Source organism: Ananas comosus, linkage group 3 (genome assembly GCF_001540865.1).
Source record: "Ananas comosus cultivar F153 linkage group 3, ASM154086v1, whole genome shotgun sequence".
NCBI lineage: Eukaryota > Viridiplantae > Streptophyta > Magnoliopsida > Poales > Bromeliaceae > Ananas > Ananas comosus.
The window spans coordinates 6492481-6515112 of record NC_033623.1 but is presented as its reverse complement, the minus strand read 5'-3'; the positions used below and the strand labels follow the sequence as shown (position 1 = coordinate 6515112).

At 39.4% G+C, this 22632-nt stretch overlaps 1 protein-coding gene across 3 annotated transcripts in view; it reads right to left on the bottom strand.

The window, feature by feature from the left end:
- LOC109707588 (DNA mismatch repair protein MSH1, mitochondrial) overlaps nt 1–20489 on the bottom strand; it is a 90002-nt gene extending 69513 nt beyond the window's left edge. Inside the window, exons 1-7 of one of the 3 annotated variants that reach the window (XM_020228971.1) lie at nt 20202–20489; nt 18087–18219; nt 17906–18003; nt 17441–17516; nt 6361–6480; nt 5494–5541; nt 5127–5191 (exon numbers count right to left, since the gene is read on the bottom strand). In XM_020228971.1, the coding sequence (XP_020084560.1) occupies nt 5127–5191; nt 5494–5541; nt 6361–6480; nt 17441–17516; nt 17906–18003; nt 18087–18219; nt 20202–20314 (653 nt within the window). In that variant the 5' untranslated portion in view covers nt 20315–20489. Of the gene's footprint in view, nt 1–5126; nt 5192–5493; nt 5542–6360; nt 6481–17440; nt 17517–17905; nt 18004–18086; nt 18220–20201 lie in introns of those variants that run through there. The other 2 variants (XM_020228972.1, XM_020228973.1) reach the window with 2 other exon arrangements.

Genomic DNA, 22632 nt, shown 5'->3' with positions numbered 1-22632 from the left:
ACTAAGATATCAATTTAAAAGGCTGAAGTAAATAGAAAGTCTGCCAATGTGGAGAAATGGAAATCAATTGCTTCTTCGGATGAAAAAGAGAAAAAAAAATCAATCGGTGAAACAACGTTTGGCTAATAATTACCGATGTTCACTATGTGAATCTACAATTATATATCAGCGGCTTACTAACCCTTAAATCACAAATTCCTTTGGAAGTGAAGAAATGACCAGCAAACCAGTGTAATAGCAATCAAGTGAAAATTACTTTCATCAGAAAAGTGCCACTAAGACTTCAGTTATAAGGCCTAGTTGCCAGCATGAACCTCTAGTGGTCTAAAGTTTAATATTCTCAAATGAACATGTTTTTTGTATATCAAAATTTTGTTGTTCAAGGAAACCAAACCACCTTCATTCAGCAATCCATTTTGTAGGAGGATGGTGAAAAGTGATAAATAATCATGGTTTTATGGGGCCTTACATATTTACATTATCAAATGAATCCATTTAAACATGAAATTGCCATTACAGCTCTACATAGAGTTTGAAGATGTTACGAAATATTTGTATAGTTTATCTATATTAGGATATTGTGTACAATACCTTCTATACAGTAGGATTATTGCCTTCTATAGAGTAGAATTATATAGTATGTAATCCTAGTTATACTCTTGCTATAGTAGTCATTGTTACCATAGTAAAACAATCTCTTGTACTATATGTATTCGTTAATACAACCTAAAAGGGTATGCTGTTTTACCCTTCTTACAAGGTATTAGAGCGGGAACCCTAATTTAGGGATATCGATCCATAGCCACCACAAGTCCCACCTTCTTCCATAGGTGTTCTTTTCTTTTCGGTGTTTTATCTCCCCTTATCCTTGAGCTTCTATCTCTTTGCTATAGCACTGCTACAGCGGTGATACATTACTGCTACAGTACCAACAATGCAATACTGCTATATTTGGTGCTACAGTGTTGCAACAGTACTACTACAGTTCCAGCACTACAGTGCCTCTGCTGCAGTCATTTCAGCCTCTTTGTGATTCCTCTTTGCTCTTCTGCTGCCGCTCAAACTATCCTACTGCCACTTGCTAGTTGCTCGTGTCGCTCGGTCCTTTCCCTAGTGCGGTCGTTCTTGTTTGGTGAAAAGTGGTTCCTCTCTCGTGTGCTAGAAATCAGGTTCTTTTTTTTGTTCTCATCTGCTACATTCCGATTTATCTTTCTTCATATCTAGTGGTGGATCCTTCTCTTAAGATGGCAAATATATCTTCTTCTACCTCAAATTTGCCAATTGTTAACATCAAAACTCTCATACCACTAGAACTCACTGATTCCACATATCTTGTGTAGAAACAAATCTTTCTTAATATTCTAGAAAGTTTTGGTGTTACATCACATGTGAACAAAACTAGTGTTGTGCTTTCTCAGACTATCGATACTGCTGATAAGAATGTGGTTATAAATCCCAAATATTTAAGTTGGAAAAGGAACGATACCACTATACTTTGGATTAATGCCACCTTTTCTCTTAGCATATTACAAGTGGTAATTTCTAGCTCACCTAAAACTACATATGATGCTTGGAGAATTATTGAAATATATTTTCTTGATAAGACTACTTCTACGGCTTTTTCTCTCAAGTCTGAATTGCTAAGCATCAAAAAAGGCTCAATAAGCATGAGTGATTACATGCAAAAGATCAAGACGATTGGTGAAACCGAGTTAGACCATAATTTGGTCATGAGTATTCTTCTAGGGCTACCAAAAGAATATCGAGGTTTTGTTAGTGCTCTAAACACACATAGAAATAAGCCCACTTTTGAACAACTTCGTTCACTGTTGATGCAAGAAAAAACAGAAGTCCAACATCATACTAGTGTGACGACGTCCTCTGCTATTCCCACTATTGACGGTGAAACTCTTTATGCCAATCGTGGAGGCCATAGAGGGAGGTAGATATCGTGGAGGCCGAGGACAACGTGGTAGACACTACTCTGGTCGTGGATCTCCTGGAGCCTACCCACAGTCTCAACCCAACTATCCTCAACAATCTTACACTCCAAATCAACAACCGTACATTCCAAAGTCTGGCATATAATGTCAGATCTGTGAAAAGTTCAATCATTCTGCCCCTTAGTGCAGACAACGCTTTAATTATTCTTTCGTTGCGGATGATGTTCCTCAGACCTTTGCTGCTATGAACCTTCATGAACCCGGTGAGGAGGTCTGGTATCCAGATATCGGAGCATCAAATCATATGACCGCAAGCTCTGGTATTCTCTCATCTTCTAAACCTTATAGTAACATGAAAAAATTCTTATTGGTAATGAAAATTTACTTGATATTACTCAGACAATTGAATACATCTTCTAAATCCTTTGCTTTTAAAAATGTTCTTGTTGTTCCTGCTATTAACAGAAATTTACTTTCAGTGCGTAAATTCTGTCATGATAATAATTTTTTTGGAATTTGACTCTAGTGGTTTTTCTGTGAAGGACAAGGAAACAGGAAAGAAGCTTCTTCGATGTCCTAACTCGGGAACATCACTTTATCAAATTTCTTCTAAACTTGCAAGTATAGGGAATAAGCAACAATTAGCTCTTGTTGCATCTAGATTTAGTGGAGATGTCTAGCATAGACCGTTAGGCCATCCTAGTCTTCCTATTCTTTCTACATTTATTACAAACAATAAAATTGCTTTTGCTTCTGCGCTGAAATTATCTGTCTGTAATGCTTATAATATGGGAAAACATGTTAAACTCTTATTTCATGATTCGTAATCTCAGTCTGTTTTTTCTTTTCATATTATTCATTCTAATGTATGGCAATCACATGTGTCCTCAGTTTCTGGATACAATCCTTCCTAGCTTCTGCACATACTACTCTTCCTACTGAGCCTACCATTTTTCATGAAGCTTTTCAAGATGCAGGTTAGCATGCTGTCATGGCTGAAGAATTTAATGCATTACTCACCAATGATACTTGGGAGCTTGTTCCTGCTCCTCCTTCCATCAATCTTATTGGCTATAAATGGGCCAACAAAGTCAAACAGAAGGCGAATGGCTCTCTTGTGCGTCTCAAAGCTCGACTAGTGGCTTAGGGTTACAAACAGCAACAAGGCATTGATTTTGATGCGACTTTTTCTCCGGTTTTCAAGTCGACCACTATTCGTATTGCTCTTTCGGTCGCTCTTTCCTCTGGATGGTCTCTTCGACAACTTGATGTAAAGAATACCTTTTTTCATGGCACTCTCTCTGAGGAGGTTTATATGAAACAACCACCTGGCTTTGTGCATCCTTTGCTCTCTAGTCATGTTTGCCGTCTATGCAAAGCGATATATGGCCTCAAACAGGCTCCTCGCACTTGGTTTCAACGCTTCACTTCCTTTCTTTCTGAGATTGGTTTTGTTGGCAACACTGCTGATCCCTCGATGTTTGTTTGTCGTTCCTCCTCTGGCACTCTTGTTCTCCTCTTGTATGTTGATGATATTATTGTCACCGGCAGTTCCTTATCTCTCTCGATGCTCTTATTGCCACTTTACAACGCGAATTTGCCATGAAGGATCTCGGACCGCTGCATTTTTTTTGGGGGATTGAGGTTCATCGCTCCCCCTTTGGTCTTCATCTATCTCAGCAAAAGTATGCGCATCAACTACTTCAACGACATGGCTTTCTTGACAGTAAGCCTATTTCTACTCCTCTTTCGCTAACGTCTCGTCTCTCTTCTCATAAGAAGTGTCTTCTTAAGGATCCATACACTTATCGTCGAATAGTCGGTGCTCTCCAGTATCTTACTTTCACCAAACCGGACGTTTCATATGCCGTCAACTCTGTTGCCCAGTATCTGCATGCACCTCGTAAACCGCACATGCAAGCGGTCAAGCGTATTCTGCGTTATATTCAAGGGACGCTGCCCTATGGCCTTCCTATCTCTCATTGCGACAATCCTTCTCTTGTGGCCTTTGCTGATGTTAATTGGGCTGGCTATCCGGATACACGTCACTCTACTTCTGGATATTGCATTTTCTCGGGCCAAATCTTATCTCCTGGTCCGTTAAGAAACAACCCACCATTTCTTATTCCAGTTCTGAAGCGCAGTATCGTGCTGTCACCTACACATTTGCTTAGACTCTCTAGATTTGTCATCTCCTTCGTGACCTTCGTGTTTTCTTATGGCGCTCCTCTATCAATATTTATTGCGATAATCTCAGCGCCACCTACTTTGCGGCCAATCCTGTTCTCCATGCTCGCACTAAGCACATTGAACTTGACCATCAGTTCTTGCGGGGGAAGTCCAATCTGATAATTTGGCCATAATTCATATCTCTTCTGACAAGCAACTTGCCGACATTTTCACCAAGCCCTTGTCACCCTCTCAGTTTTCGATATTGTGGCTCAATCTTCGCATCCGACCACCAGATGCTTAGCTTGCAGGGGGGTGTTACAATATATTTGTATAGTTTATCTATATTACGATACTGTGTTTAATACCTTCTATAGAGTAGGATTATTGCCTTCTATAAAGTAGGATTATATAGTATGTAATCCTAATTATACTCTTACTATAATAGTCATTGTTACCATAGTAAGACAATCTCTTGTACTATATATATTCGTTAATACAACCTAAGAGGGTATGCGCTTTTACCCTTCTTACAGTAGACATAACCTCCTTTGGATCATGGCAGAAAATTCAAGCAACTCTCTTGTTGGCAAGGGTGAGTTCATGACTGTTCTCTCCTTTTAAGAAATTATAAAACATCAAGAGCAATCTTCTTATAAAAGCAAAAAAAAATTTGAGATTAAATGGGCACATGGCTGGCTGCATGCTCCTGCGTAGTCAGGATTAATACAACAGACCTTGAATTGAATCATAATTGGATAAAATAAGAACTATCGTGACTGCCATAATTAAATGATATAGGCACCAATGGAAACCCTATCATCATTGTTTGAGCTGAAATTTCTTTATCTTTGTTTCCATCTACGAGCCACATTCCAAAATTCCGAAGAAACTATATAACATCACATTTCTAAAAAAGCAGCTGAATGAAAAAAGTGCAGGCGAGCAGCTGAATGAAAAAAGCACAGGTGTAAAACCAATTGATGCATTATTTACATAATTAAAGTTAATTACCCAGAGATAAATCGACCTTTGCGAGAACGAGACTGAGTTGGACCTTGAACCTCCTCGACTATACACTACACAAGAATAGACAATAGTGTCAACACCAGTACAGGAATCGCATCCGCCATTATTTAAAATGAAGATTTAAGCAGCATACTCAGGCATGAATACCCATAATGTGTAATTACTATAGATTATAGATATATTAGAAGAGAAAAGCAGTTACTGAAAATGAGAGCCATTGGAAAACAACAACATTTATCTTTGATGTGTAGCTTGTAATAACTAGTGATACAATCATGATTTTTTGATTAGATGAATTTACTGTTTAGGAAGTATCAGAAATTAAAGACTCAGAAATTGAACAGCAACTCACAACAGAAAACCCGCACCGAGTCAAGTCATCCAAAGTCTGATGCAAATTCTGCAGAGAAAAACCATACGAATATCTCAAAAAGCAACTACAGGAAAACTATAACAACACTCAAATCTTCCCCATGGGCTCTCTTTTTTTCCAACAAAGAAAATCCGCAATATTTACAAATCAAAGCAGATGATGGTAACTACTACAGAATGTAGAAATGGATAGATGCAACCTAACCCTCTGGATAAGTACATCAATTCCACTCGAATTTAATATTTCAATGAAATAAGCGACAAATTTATATCCATGACTAATAAACTGGCATCGACACTATATACGAAGTGAAATCAAAGGTCAAGCCAAGGTTAACAAGAGAGGGGCTAGCTAAAAACTGAAAGTTCAGTTGGTGATTAAAATTTTAGAAGCAACATAATCAAGTTATTCCATATAGATATAAATTTTGCAAGTTTCCTGGTTTATTAGCTTAAAGAGTTATAAAATGAAGCTACTAAAAGTAGACAGAAATAGCAAGCAAGAAAGTTGAAATTTCCATGCAATTAACATAAATAAAGAAATAATAATCTACAATCATTTGTCAACCAACAGTTTTATTTGACAGAAATTGCTGGCATTCACAGATGAAGATAGAAAGTTGCTCAGAGAATCATAGGCTGTACCAAACTACATTTGAAAGAGCCAAAATCATGTTCTAGCACATATATTCTTCACTCATTTCGCATCACATATAAAAAAATTGATTTCCAATAGAAAAGGAGAAAAATAAACTTGAAAGGAAATAATAACAGAAGAAATATCCATTTCTTACAGTGTAAAACAACTTAAACCTTATCATGATTTATTAACATATAAAAAACATACCACGACAGGGCAGCCAGCTTTAGGAATGCTATCTGAACGCAGACCTCCGAAAGGATTTAAGCCCGCATATTCAACAAGAATACAAGCATCAAAACCAACAGCTTCGTAAAAATCTCCAACCTGAGATAAAAGCAATGGCAATGGAATGGTGAAAAAGAAATGGAAATTATATTAAATATATCATCACCATAGCAATTTCTACGCATTATTCTAAACAGCTCGACTTGCCTAAGTGGCTTTGTTTGCTTCCATGTTAAAATAATCTTACAACAGCATTTCGTTTGGGAAGGTACTTGCCGACTGTTTGTTTAGACAAATTTCCTAAAAAGCATTTTCTAGATCAGATATTCAAAGATTTTTAAAAACAAAGAATTTGATTACGAATGATATCTCCTTGCTAATGCTCCTATATCTCTACATAAGAATGATGCTTTAAATCTCTATCGAGTTTGAAACTACAGATAAATATATGTATATATGTATGTGTATGTATATATATACACTACACCCGAAATCAAAATTCAAATAGATACTTTCTCTCACTCAATATAAAAGTAACAATTTTCCAAGAGGAAGCACAAATGATTGTAAATTTCTAAAGAGTGCTTTTGTAGGTCATGAAAATTATTCTTTCAAACATCAACCTTTCATAATATCATTGCATAAGGTTAAGGTAATTGAGGACTTTTTTCATAATAGACCTTAAAAAAAATTATAATTTGCCAAATAACCCTCTTGAAAATTTATTTGGCTAATATTTTGTCCAACTCAACGATTGGATGGAGCAATAACTGAAAGACGGCAAATAGTTCAGTCTTTAATAAGATTTAAAAAACAGTGAATCGTTTATGATCTTTCCTTTTGGGAAGAAAATGGTGAACGATTCACCGTTTCTCTCTTAGTTAGAATTTTCTGTTATCATTGTTCCTCATATATAATCCAAATAACCATAAAATATCCCCAACAACCTCACAAATCCTAACATGTGATGTGAGACCCCAGATAGTCCTATATATGAGATATAATAGGGCTAAACTCTTAACCCGGCTTAAGCATTTTGGGTGGTGGCTAGACCCAAGAGGTTAAGAGAGTTAAGCGTGCTAGGACGGGAGTAGTCCTAGGATGGGTGACCCCCTGGGAAGTCGGGGCGTCACATGTGAGGACAGAGATTTTTATGGTGTAATTTGATACTTTTCAGTGGTGTTTTTATAGGTATTTTAATTTTGGAATTACTGGTTTAATTTCAGCGAAAGACGAGTTAGTATTAAAAGTATATAGTGACTTGAACTATTCATTTAGTAACCTGCATTTTACTTTGAGGCTCGGCTTGAGGATGGCTTCGAATGTGAATCGGACACCGTTTCAGACAACCCAATAGGTCATTTTCGATCATTTGGCTGTGCCAGAGGTGATGGCACTGTTTGATTTTACGTTCGATGCACGGTTTACAAGAAAATCTGCTTTTATCGTAGATTAGCCTTTTATTACTTGATATTTTTGCTTTTTAGAATTTTTTGGTGCTCCGTTTTGCATGAAAATCCATGGAAAGGTCCCATTGGCCAAGATACACGGGTTCGTGAATTATTGGTAAGAAACTCAAAGGTTGGAGGGTTAAATTGCAATTTTTACAAAGTGCAAATTTGGAGCACTTCGCGAAGGGATTATCATTTTATGTGAAAATTTTCAGTTTTGGCGTGCAGAAGGATCCACATGAAAGTGGACTCAGTGGGGAATGTGGGGCTCAAATTTCGCAAAACTCAGGGTTATCTGTGCAAAACGGTGTCGAGACAAAGTTGAAAAGGATTAAATGTTGGAAGGCATCTTCGTTACATGGCGTGAAATTTTAAGTTTTTGTCGCGCTAAAGGAGGCACCAAAATGCTAATGTTGCATGCTGGCAAGGGTTGTATGTGAATATTGAAGACTTGAGGGGTTTTTCTGCAGCATTATACATTATATATGTGTATGTATACATGTGTGTGTACATATATATATATATATGGAGATATATATATATATATATATATATATATAGGCTATGGCTACTATACTCTTATGAATATAGACCCCTTTGTACTAATAAGTTTTCGACCGTTGGATGAAGGAATGTGCGGTTAGGATGATAGTGGTCCCCTAGGGTTGAATGGGTGGTTGGTTGAATAGTATGATCTAACGGACGGAAATGTTCAACTGTGTAGATCTAACGGCCGAAAACTCATGAGTACAAGGGCCCTATACTCATAAAAGTGTACTCATAAAAGTATAGTAGCTGGACTCTGTATATTGCGTGTGTGTGTGTATGTCTATGTATATGTATACTATTACATATGTGTGAGGCGGTTGGAGCCCTAGCCCTAGCCCGTACCCCGTAGCCACCGCCCCTGGGAACCCTCATTAACATAGGGTCATCGCCGGCGGCGTGGCCAGCTCAAGTCTCTCTCCCTTGATCTCTCTCTATCCATCTCTCTCCTCTCGAGCTCCTTCTGTAAGGAAGTGAATTCTCAAAATACGAGAGTTGAACTTCGTTTAGAATCGACTGATTGTCGATTGGGTACGCTTCGGAAAGGCCGAAGGCGTCAAAAACCCAAAAAGTGCATTGGCGAGGGCCTCGAAGAGCAAGATGTGAAAATCTGCAACTTTGCAGATTTTGCTCTCGGGGACCCGTCCCTGGTGGGAGGGACCGGTTCCCGTAAGCAGAAAGTGCAGCAGAAAAAAAAATTCTGCGCGCGATGTTGCTCTCGGGGTCCGGTCCCTTGGGAGGGGACCGATCCCTGAAGGTCCGGTCCCTCGGGCGAGGTCCGGTCCCCGTACGCATAGAATGGGAGGCAGAGTCCTCTACCTGCGAGAGTTGCTCTCGAGGACCGATCCCTCCAGGGACAGACTGGTCCCCATAGCCCGAAACTGCCCAGGCTGGGGCAGCGAGTAACTTGGAAAGTGAGGGGCGTTTTGTGCAAATGTGCACTTGTGAAGGGGTATAGAGGGGAAATGAGCCCTCTTCTTCTCATTTCTTTCCCAACCTCACCCCTAGCTCTCTCTCTCTCTCTCTAAACTCCTTTCTCTCTCTCTAGAAGGTGAAGAAGGAGGGGATTTTGGTGGAGGAGCAAGCAAAGAGAAGGATTGGCATCTTCCTCTTCTTCCTCTCCACCATTAGAGCAAGCTTCTTGAGGTAAGCTTTGAGAGCTTTTATGGTAGATCCCTCTAGATGGATTTTTATCTTCTAGAATTGGTTTTGTTGGAACCCTAGCTTTCCAAATAGATGGTTTATGCTTGAATCTAGGGATTTGAGATGGGATTCTTGCATTAGTTGAAACCTAGGGCTCCAAATTGGAATTTTTGGAAATAGAGGGTTTTGATCTAAATTGATCATATGTAAACCTAATTACTAGGTATCTAAACGCGTTGGAAAGGTCGGTTCGTCGATTCGTCGAGCCGGTGCGAAGGTATCGCCGAAACGAGTGTTCATGGCTTCGTGTTGACCCGAAGAGTCGAAGCGGCGACTAAGGATCACGAAGTCAAGTTCCTAACCTTGCTACATCGCCTAAAGGTGGGGGGTGTCATCCCGAACCAACTGGGCTCCTCCCTATGTCTAAGTATCTCTATGTTGATCATATTCCATATGTATACTTCATGCATGATAGGGTGTTTAGATGTTGCAATTACTATTCTTGCATGTTCCCTTTGTAGTGCGGCATAGTAGGCTTGGCACGTGAGATAGGGTGCATGAGGATGAGCTTTGTGACATAGAACCCTGTAGAGATAAGTTAAATGAAAACTTGATCTTGCATTGATGATATATGACTAGTATAGTCGAGACATTGCATGATGACGAGTGGTATGCGAACCAAGTAAACAACTTGACGAGTGGCATTAGAATTTAGTGTTAAAAGAACACTAGTGACATGATGGAATTAGAGGATAGATGAGTCTCCCTACTTGACACCTTGCATGAGATCGGTGCGACAGTGTTGACCCTAGAGACAGGGTATCCTCAGTGGACGAGGATTCGATCATACTCACATAATCTGTTCAGCGCTTGTGGCGGTCGCTCCGCACAAGTAGTGCGCTCCGGAGTTTGGCACATGAGTGATTGGGATAGCCTATTTGGGGTCCCAAGGGATAGCCTATTTGGGGTCCCGTAGACGATCCCTCGGGTGGTTCGAGTCCCCTATCATAGACGGATTTGAGATGTGAGTCGTGGGCACGCCTACGGGCCAGCCAGAGGATTGGGTAATAAACTCATGAGAATTATGTGCGTTGAGCATGTTGAGCTTAGTAAAGTTGCATCCATACTTGATGTGGGTACTATAGCATGTTAGTAATTGCATGGCTATCTTGTTCATTCCTGAATTTCAAGGCATAGTAGTATAGTGCAATTCTTTCAATATGCATCAGCTTTACTTTCAGATATCTATCTATCTGCTTATGCCTGCTTAGACCTAGTGGAGAGATCGGCGGAGTCGGCGGCCGAACCCACTGGGAACTATGGACAATAGTTCTCACCCCACTTTGTTGCAGGGCCGAGTTCGAGTACTCCCGGCGAGGACCGTGGTAAGGGCATCGCGCCCTAGCTTAGTAGCAGCTACCCTATGCATTAGAGTACCGATGTACCCGAGAGTTGTGATGTATTTTGAGGGAGTTGCTTATGTATTTTGGATGGACATTGTATATATTCATTTTGGAGAGTTACAAATGTAAACTGATGTAAATGAATAGTTGAATGGATGTAATAGCTAGATGTATCTCTCTTTATTCACTTGTATTATATACTTGTATCTTACTCTTACTTGTTAGCACTTGTGGTGCTCCGTGCTTATCATGTATGTAATTGAATTATTCCTGGGCAATTCTATGGACATGATTTTGTTGTCGAGCCTTAGGCGGACAGGGGAGGTGCTGTCCATCCGGCGTCTGTTCGACGCGCCCGAACCGGACCAAATTGGTAGCGGTCTCGGGGCGTGACACCTTCCCTCTCCCTCTCACTTGGATCTGGTCGCGACAGCCGCCGCCTCCGTCGGGAAGGGCTCGGGCGACCCTCCCTACCGCCATTGCCGCCACCCCCATCACCCCTGTGCTCAGGTTCCAACTGGAACCCGAGCTGGCGACCATGGCCGTATGATGCAACAAATAAACCTCTATATTATTTTCGATTGCAACTTTCTTTTATTTTGTAGGTTCGTATTTGATTCGAACTTAAATCAATTAATTTTAGTTGATTTGGCTAATCCAAAGAAACAAAGAAACAATCCAAAAAGGACATTTGAAATTTCCCAAAATTGCTTCGTCTTCATGCATGAATCTTGGGTGACCGTGTTGTGTTGAAAACAAAAGGACAAAAATTTATTATAGGAGGCTCTCAATACTATAAATACATGGTTTTTAAAGCCTTGAGGGGATATATTTTGATAAATAGAAAATTCTACTCTTGTTCTTTATCCTTGGTGTTCTTCTTCCCAGTGAGATCATTGAAGCTTCTTTCTCGCACCGAGATCGTCTTCTTCCTCAACTTGATGTCTTGATCGTTGTCGCTTCTTCCTCATGACAAGATTCGCGTCTACTTCTACCCCTCCTCTCCTTCCAAGTCCTTGCCTCATCTTCTTCTTTTCCGTTACCGAAGTTCACCCGTAGTGTACTGCCCTCCTCGTCGATCGTGGATCCCCCACAATCGTGTGAACGGTACACTTTTTGTATCTCTCATCTCTTGATATCCTATTATCCCTTTCAATCCAGCCCTCCACCATTACCAACCATATTTGCCAAACAACCAAATCTAAAAGCTTTAAATCCGATAAAGCCAAATTTACCTTTTGGAACTATTATATGTATTTTCAGCTAGTTGTTATTATCTAATATATTGAAGGTTTATCATCATCTTAGTATTGCTTCAATTCGATTTTAATTTGTCTCGCTGAAATTTTTGCTTCCTTGCTTTAATTATAGTAAAGCTCGTCGGAATCGTAAATTGAACCTTGTTTATTTCAAGAAATACCTTAAAACAAAAGCAAACTTGAAAATTCAATTTTGGCAACCTCTCGATTTGCATCAACGTGGCTCTCCTAAGCCGCTGTTGTTGCGTCTCCGCCGTCGGCTGTCGCCTTCCATGGCCCCCTGTAGTTGAGACAACCCTGTAAGACTGACGTTGGCCACCCTTCGTCAGACAACTGGAAGAAACTCCTCTGCTATCCCTAGACTGCTCCAGCAGGGCTTAGGCTGGGGGTTCTTTTGGGCTAAGGTTGTGGTTCTTATTGATCTTGGCATCAGGGACTTCACCGCAAGTGAGCATGGTCATCCATAGCACGAGTACATCACTGTGCTCACCTCATTTGCAATCAAGGAGCTTTTGGTTGTTGTATTTGCAACGTTGCTCCCCGGAGAGCTTTTGGCTCAACGGACAACTTGCTCCAAAATCTCCCTCGATCGTCGGATTTGCTCCGGACAGCGAGCACGGTGTCCAGAACGTCAAAACCTTCTAGAAGGTACCTTCGCTCGAATTCCAAGGTAATGGAATCGGTGATAAATCTCTAAACAATGTATTATTGTATTATTATCGCACGCCGGGTGTTTGGCATAAAGCTGCAATGTCACTTTTTGCATTGTGGTTGTCCCGGACATCAATGGTTCAAGTGTTGGATGTTCGAACATGGTGATCGAAGCCTAGAAACCTCTTGGTTCGAATCTCGTGGCAATCGGCACACAAAACGGTGTCTTTTTACATTATTACTTTGCATTTTGGCTCTATTTTTCTGGAGTGAGTGTTCGCTGCTGGTTGCAGCGGTCGAAATGGCATGGTTGACTAGCTGGGCACTCGCTGGTGCAAAGTACAGAGCAGCGAGCAATCCTAAATGAGTTTTGGAGCCGAAAACGGCAATTTTTGGGAACTCGGTACGGCGGATTTTGGGGATTCGCACCCGGATCACACCACTTAGTGTGCGACTGTCCTGACACGCAAAAGTGAGTGTTTTGGGACAGCAAAGATGGCAAATGACTTTTGGCGCGTTTCGAAACACTTCGGGACTAATCCGGACCCCAAAATGCAGGAATCGAGCGGTTTCGGGAGCGGGTTTTTGTTGCGCAAGTTGCTACTGTTTGCAGCGGTGTTGTAGCCTTATTGGCTGGTTGTAGAATAAGGTTTGACACCTCTGGTTTCAACAAGAGGGATGCAGGTGGTTTCGGTGTCGAAATGGTCATTTCGGGAGCCAAACTAGTGATTTTCGGAATCTCAGTTTCTTATTTTTGTGCACTTTTAGTACGGATGTCCCAACAGCAAAATATTGGCGTTTTGGGACAACGGATAAGGTAGGTTATGTATTTGGCTTGTTTTGGGACACCCCGTGAGCAAGGATTTAAGTGCCGTGGCACGGGGTCGTGCCGGAAACTTGCCGGCACGGTGCGTGCCGAGCCGTGCCGATGCGTGCCGGTCAAAAAAATTCTTGTGTGCCGACACATAATAGCATGAAATATTTATTTTCTTTAGTAACAAAATATTCTAACTATTTATTATATCTTTTTATCACATCTTTTGAACTTTATTCAGGAAATTACTTACTAATTTAAAGAATAGAGAGTTTTGAGCTATGCCATCGGCACGGGGTCTGTATCGTGCCGGTATCTTGTTGGCACGGTACGGCACGGTGGATACGACCCGTGCCGACGGGCACTTAAAACCTTGCCCGTGAGTTGGGATGACATTTCGATGAGTCGACGCGACAATCGGGTGATCATTCGATGACCGTTGAACGAGATCTGAAAACCTAATTGTTTGCCTATTTAGATTCTCATAGAATCATAGGCTTTTGTAATTAGTGGGTATTGGCTAATTATAGTTTCAAATAGGACTTTGCATAGGTCCGGATTGAAGCGAGAAGCATCGGCAGTTGGTTAACGCCCCAGTATTATTCTACGGTAGAGGTAGGTGCTTCGAGCTAGTAGTCGATGAGATAGTATTTACTCGGTTTTCTATTCTTTTACTTTGAATAAATTATTTTTTTGGTATTTATTACCTCTTAACTCTATATGTCGACACCTCTTCTTCATTTTTGGCATTTACTTTTACTATCTTGCATAGTGGTAGGCGGCTACTTGACATGTAGAGTAGGTTTCTATACATCTTGACTACTTAGGGACCATCAGGTCCAGGCATCACGGCACATTTATATGCATCATACTTCGATCATTTGATCACAGTTACCCATGTTCATACGCCAAGGCATTCGGCTTTATGCCACAGTTATCGGCGCCAATGCGCCAAGGCAGTCGACTTCACGTCGTCGTTTGATTGATCACCTCACTGATTTGTCACCACGCTGGGGAGTACTCTAAATACCGGGTCAGTTTAGCCACCGACAAGAGGTGTAGTTATCCGGATAGGTCGTCCATTGTGACGATTGAATGAAGACTAGTGCATTATAGTGACGGGCATTGCCTGAGATCGATAGACCAATACAGCGGATTACGGATTGGCTTCTGACTTGGACTTTTCATCTTTGAGGCAGATTAGTTGGATAGTTTCGCTTCTACAGTAGCGGCTTCCAATCATACTTTCTATTCATATATATACTCCTTGCTACTGTAAGCATGATGTTCATCTGACCATATGGCGGGTTGTGGATTGGGTACAAGCATTGGACCATTCGTCCATCAAGGCATATAGAGATAGATTCTTTGCAGTAGCGGTATGTTGACTTGTTTACTGTTTATATACATATCTCTTGCTACTGTAGGTTTACTTTCAGTTCATCATATATATCTCTATATCTCTTTTGACTCGTTTCCGATGAGTACAACTTGTCTTCGTGGCTCTGTCGTACCCACTGGGAAACCTCAAATTGGTTTCTCACTCCACTATTTCCACAGGTGGTTTAGGTGGAAAGGCAAGTCAGGCACGATGCGAGGATACAATTTAGTTAGATCACATTAGCAGTCCCCCTCTAGTTTATCTCTTGTTTTTCTCTTATATCCAATAAGTAGATGTTCAGTGGTTCAATTAGATGAATTTATATCATATTTAAATGATTGAGGCATTGGATTTATGGTTACTCATGACATTGGTTTAGATATGGTTTTCATGGATGTACGAAGGTATGGACTGTTGTGGTTTTATGGTATGGCATCTAGTTTTTTATCCCTCGTGGTAGTTGGTTTTCAAAGGAATATGATTTCGTGTAGGAAACGGTTTTCAAATGGCTTTGAAACGGTTTTTTGCTTACTGTTTATCTAGAATTTCAAAATAAAATTTCTAGACGAAAAACACTTTCAAGTGGTAGGATGCTTGGTGTGTTGTGCATTGTATCGTCCAGCGCCTAAGGAGTGTAGAGAAGCATGCATCATTCATAAAGATGGCCAGTTGTATTGCACATGCATCTGATTGAATGTTTGCAGATTAGGGTGAATGTTTATTGTGAGTTGTGTATGCATATTTAGATGTAAATGGTTGATACACCGTGCAAATATAGGAGAGACTCTGTCTGCTTAGACAGAGGAATCTGTATTTGCGGTGAGTCTGCTCATCTCGAGGGCAAAGCTATTTCAAAAAAAAAAAAAAAAAACTGGGTAATTTTCCGCAACTCTAGTTTTCAAATGGCACCTTTTATACAAAAGCTTTACAAAACAGGCCCCAGGGCGTGACATAACAATCAAACAAAAAACCTAACAACCTACATAGAATCATAACAGCTCCATAAAAATCCTGACAGCCTAAAAAAAGCCCTACAAATAATAGTAACAACCTAAAAACGGTGAATGATTCACCGTTTTCTAAATTTTATTAAATTCGGTGAATGATTCCCTGTCTTTCGCTTCTCTCTCTACAATGGCGCTGAGTTGCACAAAACAGGGTTAATTTGCCAATTAAAATTTTGATAGAGTTATTTGGCAACTTATATATTTTTTAAGGATTATCTTGGAAAAAGAAGTCCATAATTAAATTCTTTAAAGCAGTTACAATTGACAATTTTATCAGTTCTACATTCATAAAGCACTCTTTTAATATACATATTTTTTTGCTATTGATATAGAAAACAAACAAAATAAAGATAAAACAAGTTCTAAGCGATTTTACTTCCTAAGTAACCACTTCGTTCCCCAGGTGGAATGCCTATGCTTAACCATCCTAACATATACAGCAACCTAGGCCTTTTCACAACCCTAATTCTAACTTCGCATCCATAATGAACGAGATCAAGCAATTGTGATGCCCCACTTCCTAGGGGATCACCCATTCTAGGACTAATCTAGTCCTAACAGGCTTAACTCTCTTAACCTCTTGGGCCTATCCACCAACCAAAATGCTATAGCCGTACTAAGAGTTTTAGCTCTAGTATATCTTATATATGAAACTACTTGAGATCTCACATTCTTCCCCCCTTTTAAGCCTTGACGTCCTCGTCAAGCTCAAACTCACAAATATCAGGCGATGCGAAACTCATCTCTCTTGCCTTAACCGATCTTGTAGGAGAGCCGCACTCTATCCGCAACAGTCGTCAGTATGAGAGCCTCGCTCTCCCACTGTATAACCTGACTCAGTAAAGACTAATCTAACACTTTCGACTGGTAATTGGATCTGATATCAACTGTGACGCTCTACTTCCCAGGGGATCACCCATCCTAGGGCTACTCCAGTCCTAGCACGCTTAACTCTCTTAACCTCTTGGGCCTATCCACCACCCAAAATGCTATAACCGTGTTAAGAGTTTTAGCCCTATTATATCTTATATATAGGACTACCTGGGGTCTCACAGCAATAACGATCTTATCTTAGGACATTTTTCTCTTACTTTATTGCACTCTTTTGGCATAATGTACATATATTATCTTGTTTTTATTTTTTTCTTCCGCTGCTGTCCAATGTCCATTCCTGACTAATCAAACTAATTCAAAAAAATAGATTCCATTTTGCCTTTTTTTTTTGGTAAGGACAAATTGCTTTTATTTAGTCTACTAAAAGCTATGCAACTAATGAGGAAAAGATTAAAGCTATCAATAGTTAATATAATCAACAAAAAGCCCTGCAACTAATAAGAAAAAAAATGAAAGCTATCAATAATTAATATAACAAGACTACAAAACCAAGTAAGCCTAGAGACATACTCTGCAGAGTAGTACTTCACGAGGGAACCTTGATTTGAACTGTAACATTTCCATGTTCAGAGTTCCTTCTTTCAAACTGCATTAACATGACCAAAAGAATATTTAATTTGAGCAACTATGAGAAGACCAAAGTGGGGGGGTGGTGGGGGTTGGGGTGGGGGGGGAAGTAAATTCAAATGTAAATGGCATGCATGAGAAAAGTGCATATGATCCCAAAAAAGAAAAGCAACGCAGAAACCTAGCGCACCAATTCTTTGTCAGCAAATTCCACAATGTTAATGAATAAAACTTTTAAGTCTAGATATGTGGTCTTAATATCATGTAGAGAGACTATCAAAGAATTCTCAAAGAAAAGCATCTTTTTCAGTAATCGTATTTTGAAACTAAGATGAGTTCACAGTTCAAGATGAGAGATGAAATGAGAGATACTGTTGACAATAAAATCAGACAAAAATGTCATCTTACCTTCCATTCCTTAAACTGACATCTAATCCTAATAAATTTGTATATGAAAGCCTCTTAGTTAATTGAATAGCGGAAGGCTTTTTGCATGTCTGCATCTTCTGAAAATTAATATCCTAGAATTAGCAAGGAGTAAGTGATAACAAGAAAAAAAAAATGCTCCAAAGGCCAGACATGTACAAACCTCTTTCCACCATAAAAAATGGGATTGGTTGTCTTCTTCAAAAAGAACCTTTTGTCTGTTGACCTTCTTAGGTGGCACAAAATTTCTGTTCAATACTCTATGTGGTCTGAAAGAATATTTCCTTTCAACTAGCCTGTAGAAACAAATAATGATGTAAAAAATGTTTCATGAAACAGCTAACACAAGTAACTCGTTCAATAAACTAAAATAGCTGAAAAGCACAATACTTGTTAGTTATAAAATAAAAAAAAAAAAAGCTTTATGTTGAATCAGAGAAGAAAATCCAACTTCGTCACAAATTGCTTTAGCAAGATTTCATCCGACAGGCTAAAAATTAAGGAAATTTAAATCGGCAAATTTCAATCGGGTGTGAGTTTGTTATATAGAATAAATACAATAATTTGGCAGGGAAAAGAGCAAAATAGTTCAGAATTCCCAGTATAAGTGATTATCCCTTGTTTTTCTGAACCAAAAGAGCATCAAAAAAGCCTGTCCTTCTGGGATCCTTGAGAAAGGTGGACCAAATAATGCATAGGAATCAAAACTAAAAAGGAGTCCAACGCTGTCATCCATCTATATCCCGGATGAAATATGTCACAAGATTAGTGAGCCAAGAAGAATATCCACAAATACACTTATTCTTCTCATTTTTTGCCCTTATTCTTTGACCATTCATAGAGTTTCAACAACAAGTACAAAAAAAAACATATAACAAGGGATTACAAGCCCCCAAGCTATCAGGGCAGTTTCCAATTAAGTCATCAAACTTTAGTTTGTTGCAATTTCGAGCTCAAAGCCTCTACTAGTTGCAATCAAGTCCCACCATCATAAACTGCCAAATAGAACTAACAAATCAATGGAGCAGCAAGGACACAACAACAACATGGCATTCCATTACCACTATTGCACCACTTTCCTGCTTTTGCAGTAAGAAGCATCCAATTCGTTACAATGTCATTGACACATCATCTACCAATATCATGAGGGAGAGTGAGAGGAAAAAATCCATTTCCTATATGAGGCTCCAGATCATAGAGCATTGCAAGCTGAATCTACACATGAAAGTATTCAAATCAAGTTCTCGCTGTTAGATGTGATCCAAAACACCTCAAATGCCTACAACAGATTAAATTTTGACTTAGAAAGCTTTTAGTGCATGGACCGTCTAGTACACTTGGTACCATGCCAAGAATCAGTTTATTGGATGAAACATGGTTGAAACTGTTACTAAAATTCAAGCAAAAAGTTGCAACAGATAAAAACTCACAGGCTAAAATGTCACCCGCCCAATAGTTTTGAGGACTAGACAGTGCAATTTAATTATTTACCCAAAAGTTAACATGAACCAAAATTCTCAATACAAGTTAATTGCACTATGTCAAGACCGGCCACAATATTATGCTTTCATACGCTAGCAAGATTAGAATTAAATAAAATCTGAAATGAGCTTTCCAACATCAGAACTGCGAAGCTTCCGCTGCTGCTGCAGCAGCAAAAAGCTGTTGCGGACACAACAGGCTTGCTCAAAAGCACCTTAAGGGCCTGTTTGGATGCACGAACATCTTGTTCAGTTTAACTCTTTTAATTGCTCAAGAAGCTTTTAGTATTTGGTATATGAAGAATATGACTAAATGTCTAGGAATGCATACTATATCCGACCTCCAAGCCATTTTCCATAATAAGATGAATTACCTCATAGGTACCCTAAGAAAATCATGGCTTGCAGGACCTTGAGAGGAGCAGAAATCAAAGTCCCAGTTTGCAATCAGAAAGGAAAATCCCCANCATAATTCATAAGTTATCACCAGATAGCTCGTTTCAAAAGGAGCCCCATTCAGGCCAAATTGGCCATTACTGCATAACAGCCCGTCTCTAATCAAGCAAAAAATTCTCTCTTTACAGCGACTTTAATCAGGCCATTTTGTAAGTCCAAAGTGGATTTCAACTCGTTATTAAAAGCATTTTCTCCAACTTACTACAGAAACAACCGAGGCAATCATAGCAAACAAACAAAATAGAGGCAGCTAGATAATCATAGCAACACGTGGAACTTCCGCTGAATACAGAAAAAGGATCCTAAGATTAAGGTAAAGCTAGGACGGGCCCAAATCTTACATCGGCAGCGGCAATTTGTTGAGCCTGCGAAGCACGGAGGGTTGGAGCGACCCAGCCAGACACAGCCACCGAGCCGAGGAAGCCATGAGAGAGCACGTTACTATGCGGTGCATGCCGGGGAAGAGAGTTGCTGAAGTGTCTCCAGGGTACTTGAGCGGAGAAGAGGGAGGGGAAGAAGACGGTGAGGCGGTCTAGGGTTTCTGCGGTGCCCTTACCCCTCTCTTGCGCTTCGTTCTTCCCGCCAGAATGTTTGTTGCAGAGAGACAGAATGTCGAGGCGTACCGAGCTCTTTATTTCTTTCCTTCTTATGTAAGNTTTCAAGTTAAATTTGAAAATTTTGAATGATAATCAGGGATAAATAAGCATTAGCCCAAACAAAGAAAAGAAGCATAATTTAGATATTGTTTGAATGCACAAATATTAGGGATGATATATATATATATATATATATATATATATATATATATATATATATATATATATATTTCAAAATATTTTTAGAAAAACGAAAAAAAAAAACTCTCACAAATGCTTCCATTATTTTCACTATCTCCCAACCGTATAGCCCGTATAGCCAGGTTAAGAGTTTTCTATCTCCTACGGTATAGCCCAACAGAAGTCAGGGGCGTCACAGTTGGTATTAGAGCCAATTACACTTTTTCAAGCCAGGTTATACAGCGGGGACCGTCAACTCGACTCGCTAGCAATAATAACTCGTTGGACCCAAACTATCGGCTCAAAATGGTTAAGCCTAGTTATCATTACTAGTACGTCTGTAACTTATAAACCTATCACACTCTCCCACATTATCCGATGTTGGGATATCACATATTCCCCTCGTTTAGGCCATGACGTTCTCGTCAATTCAGCCCAATCATATACATAGTCCCAGATTCACCATGCGATACGAGATCTATCTCACACTTCCGGCTGGTTATCGGGCTCTAATGCCACTAAAGCTATCACGCCCCAGATCTGACTGCTCAGATCCGAACCGCAACAATCGGCTACAAATCCAGAGAAAGAACATCCGAAAATGGAAGGCCTTAAATCAATCCAAAATCACCCTCTCAATTATAGACTAAATAAAATAATTTATTAATTAAAACAAAACTGAGCAATAACTAGTAGATATCCAATTAATCAATTTCAAATCAAAATAAACTATATGCCAAAAAGATAAAATTTATTTAACAAGTTCTCGTCGGCCAATTATCTCACATGCCCCGACTCTCGGTATATGAAATGGTAGACAACAAAAATAAGCACAACGCTTAACAAGAAATTTATTTCAAAGGACAACGATAATTTTAAATATGAAACCACAATGGTCATAATTTGGAGCATCTCCACTCCGTCGCTCTAACCACGAGAGCTGCAATTATGCGCCACTCCACCTTGAAAACTGCATGCAAGATAAATCCCTCTCCTCCGAGGTATCCGACCGCAACAATTGTAAATAACAATAGATCATGATAATAAAAATGTGCAAAGTAAATAAGCCACGGCAATCACTAACAACTATAAAACCCGCTCGAATGTATCTGCAATTAGTAAACAAAACCGATAATAATCGTACATATTTTCTATCGTTTGTAGAAAAGTAGTTATTTACTTGCCTCCATTAGTATTCACAACTTCATCACGGTCTAAGATTGAGGTTTCACAATAGTCCCAGCACCTAAAATGACGAAAAGATCCAAATCTAAGATCAAAATTAAATTAAATTGCGAATTAAAAAAAAATCTATCTATGAATTTTGAAACTATTTTGGGGTAAAATTGGTATTTTAAAATTTAACTAATATTAAACTAGCCTCAAACTATGGTTAGGATAATACTCTATAACGTGAGGTAATATTACAGGGCATTTATAATATAAATTATTACATTGGAAGAGTATTTATAATATTTTAATATTTTCAAAAGTATTTGCGATTTTTTTAAAGATTTTAAGGAACAGTTATAAAATTGTCTCTTATAAAATGCATGTAAAAATCTTTAAGAATATGAATGGAATCTATACAAATATATTAATTGGTGGTTTCTTAGATACAAGTGGCAGCATTTCTCGCCTCCATACTTTCCTCTATCTGCTATGTTTCTGTCTTTTTATCCTCCCTAGGCACCTATTTGCCTTATCATTATCTCACTCTATCTCCTCCCTATGTGCCTCCTAACTTTTTCCTATCTCTCCTGCCTATACACCTCTTTCGAGGCATTCTTTCCATGCTTTCTCTCCTTCATACACGTTTCTCTGTCTTCTCTCTAACTCTGTATCTCTCTTCTTTGCCGATGCCTCCCTCTACCTTTTCTCTCTCAATCCTCTGATGCCCTCTTAATGAGTGCACTATCCCTGTAGTATACCGGATTTTAATAAAAGGGTAAAAATAAATAAAAATAGTTTGAGATGCTATTTTTATTGGGCTCAT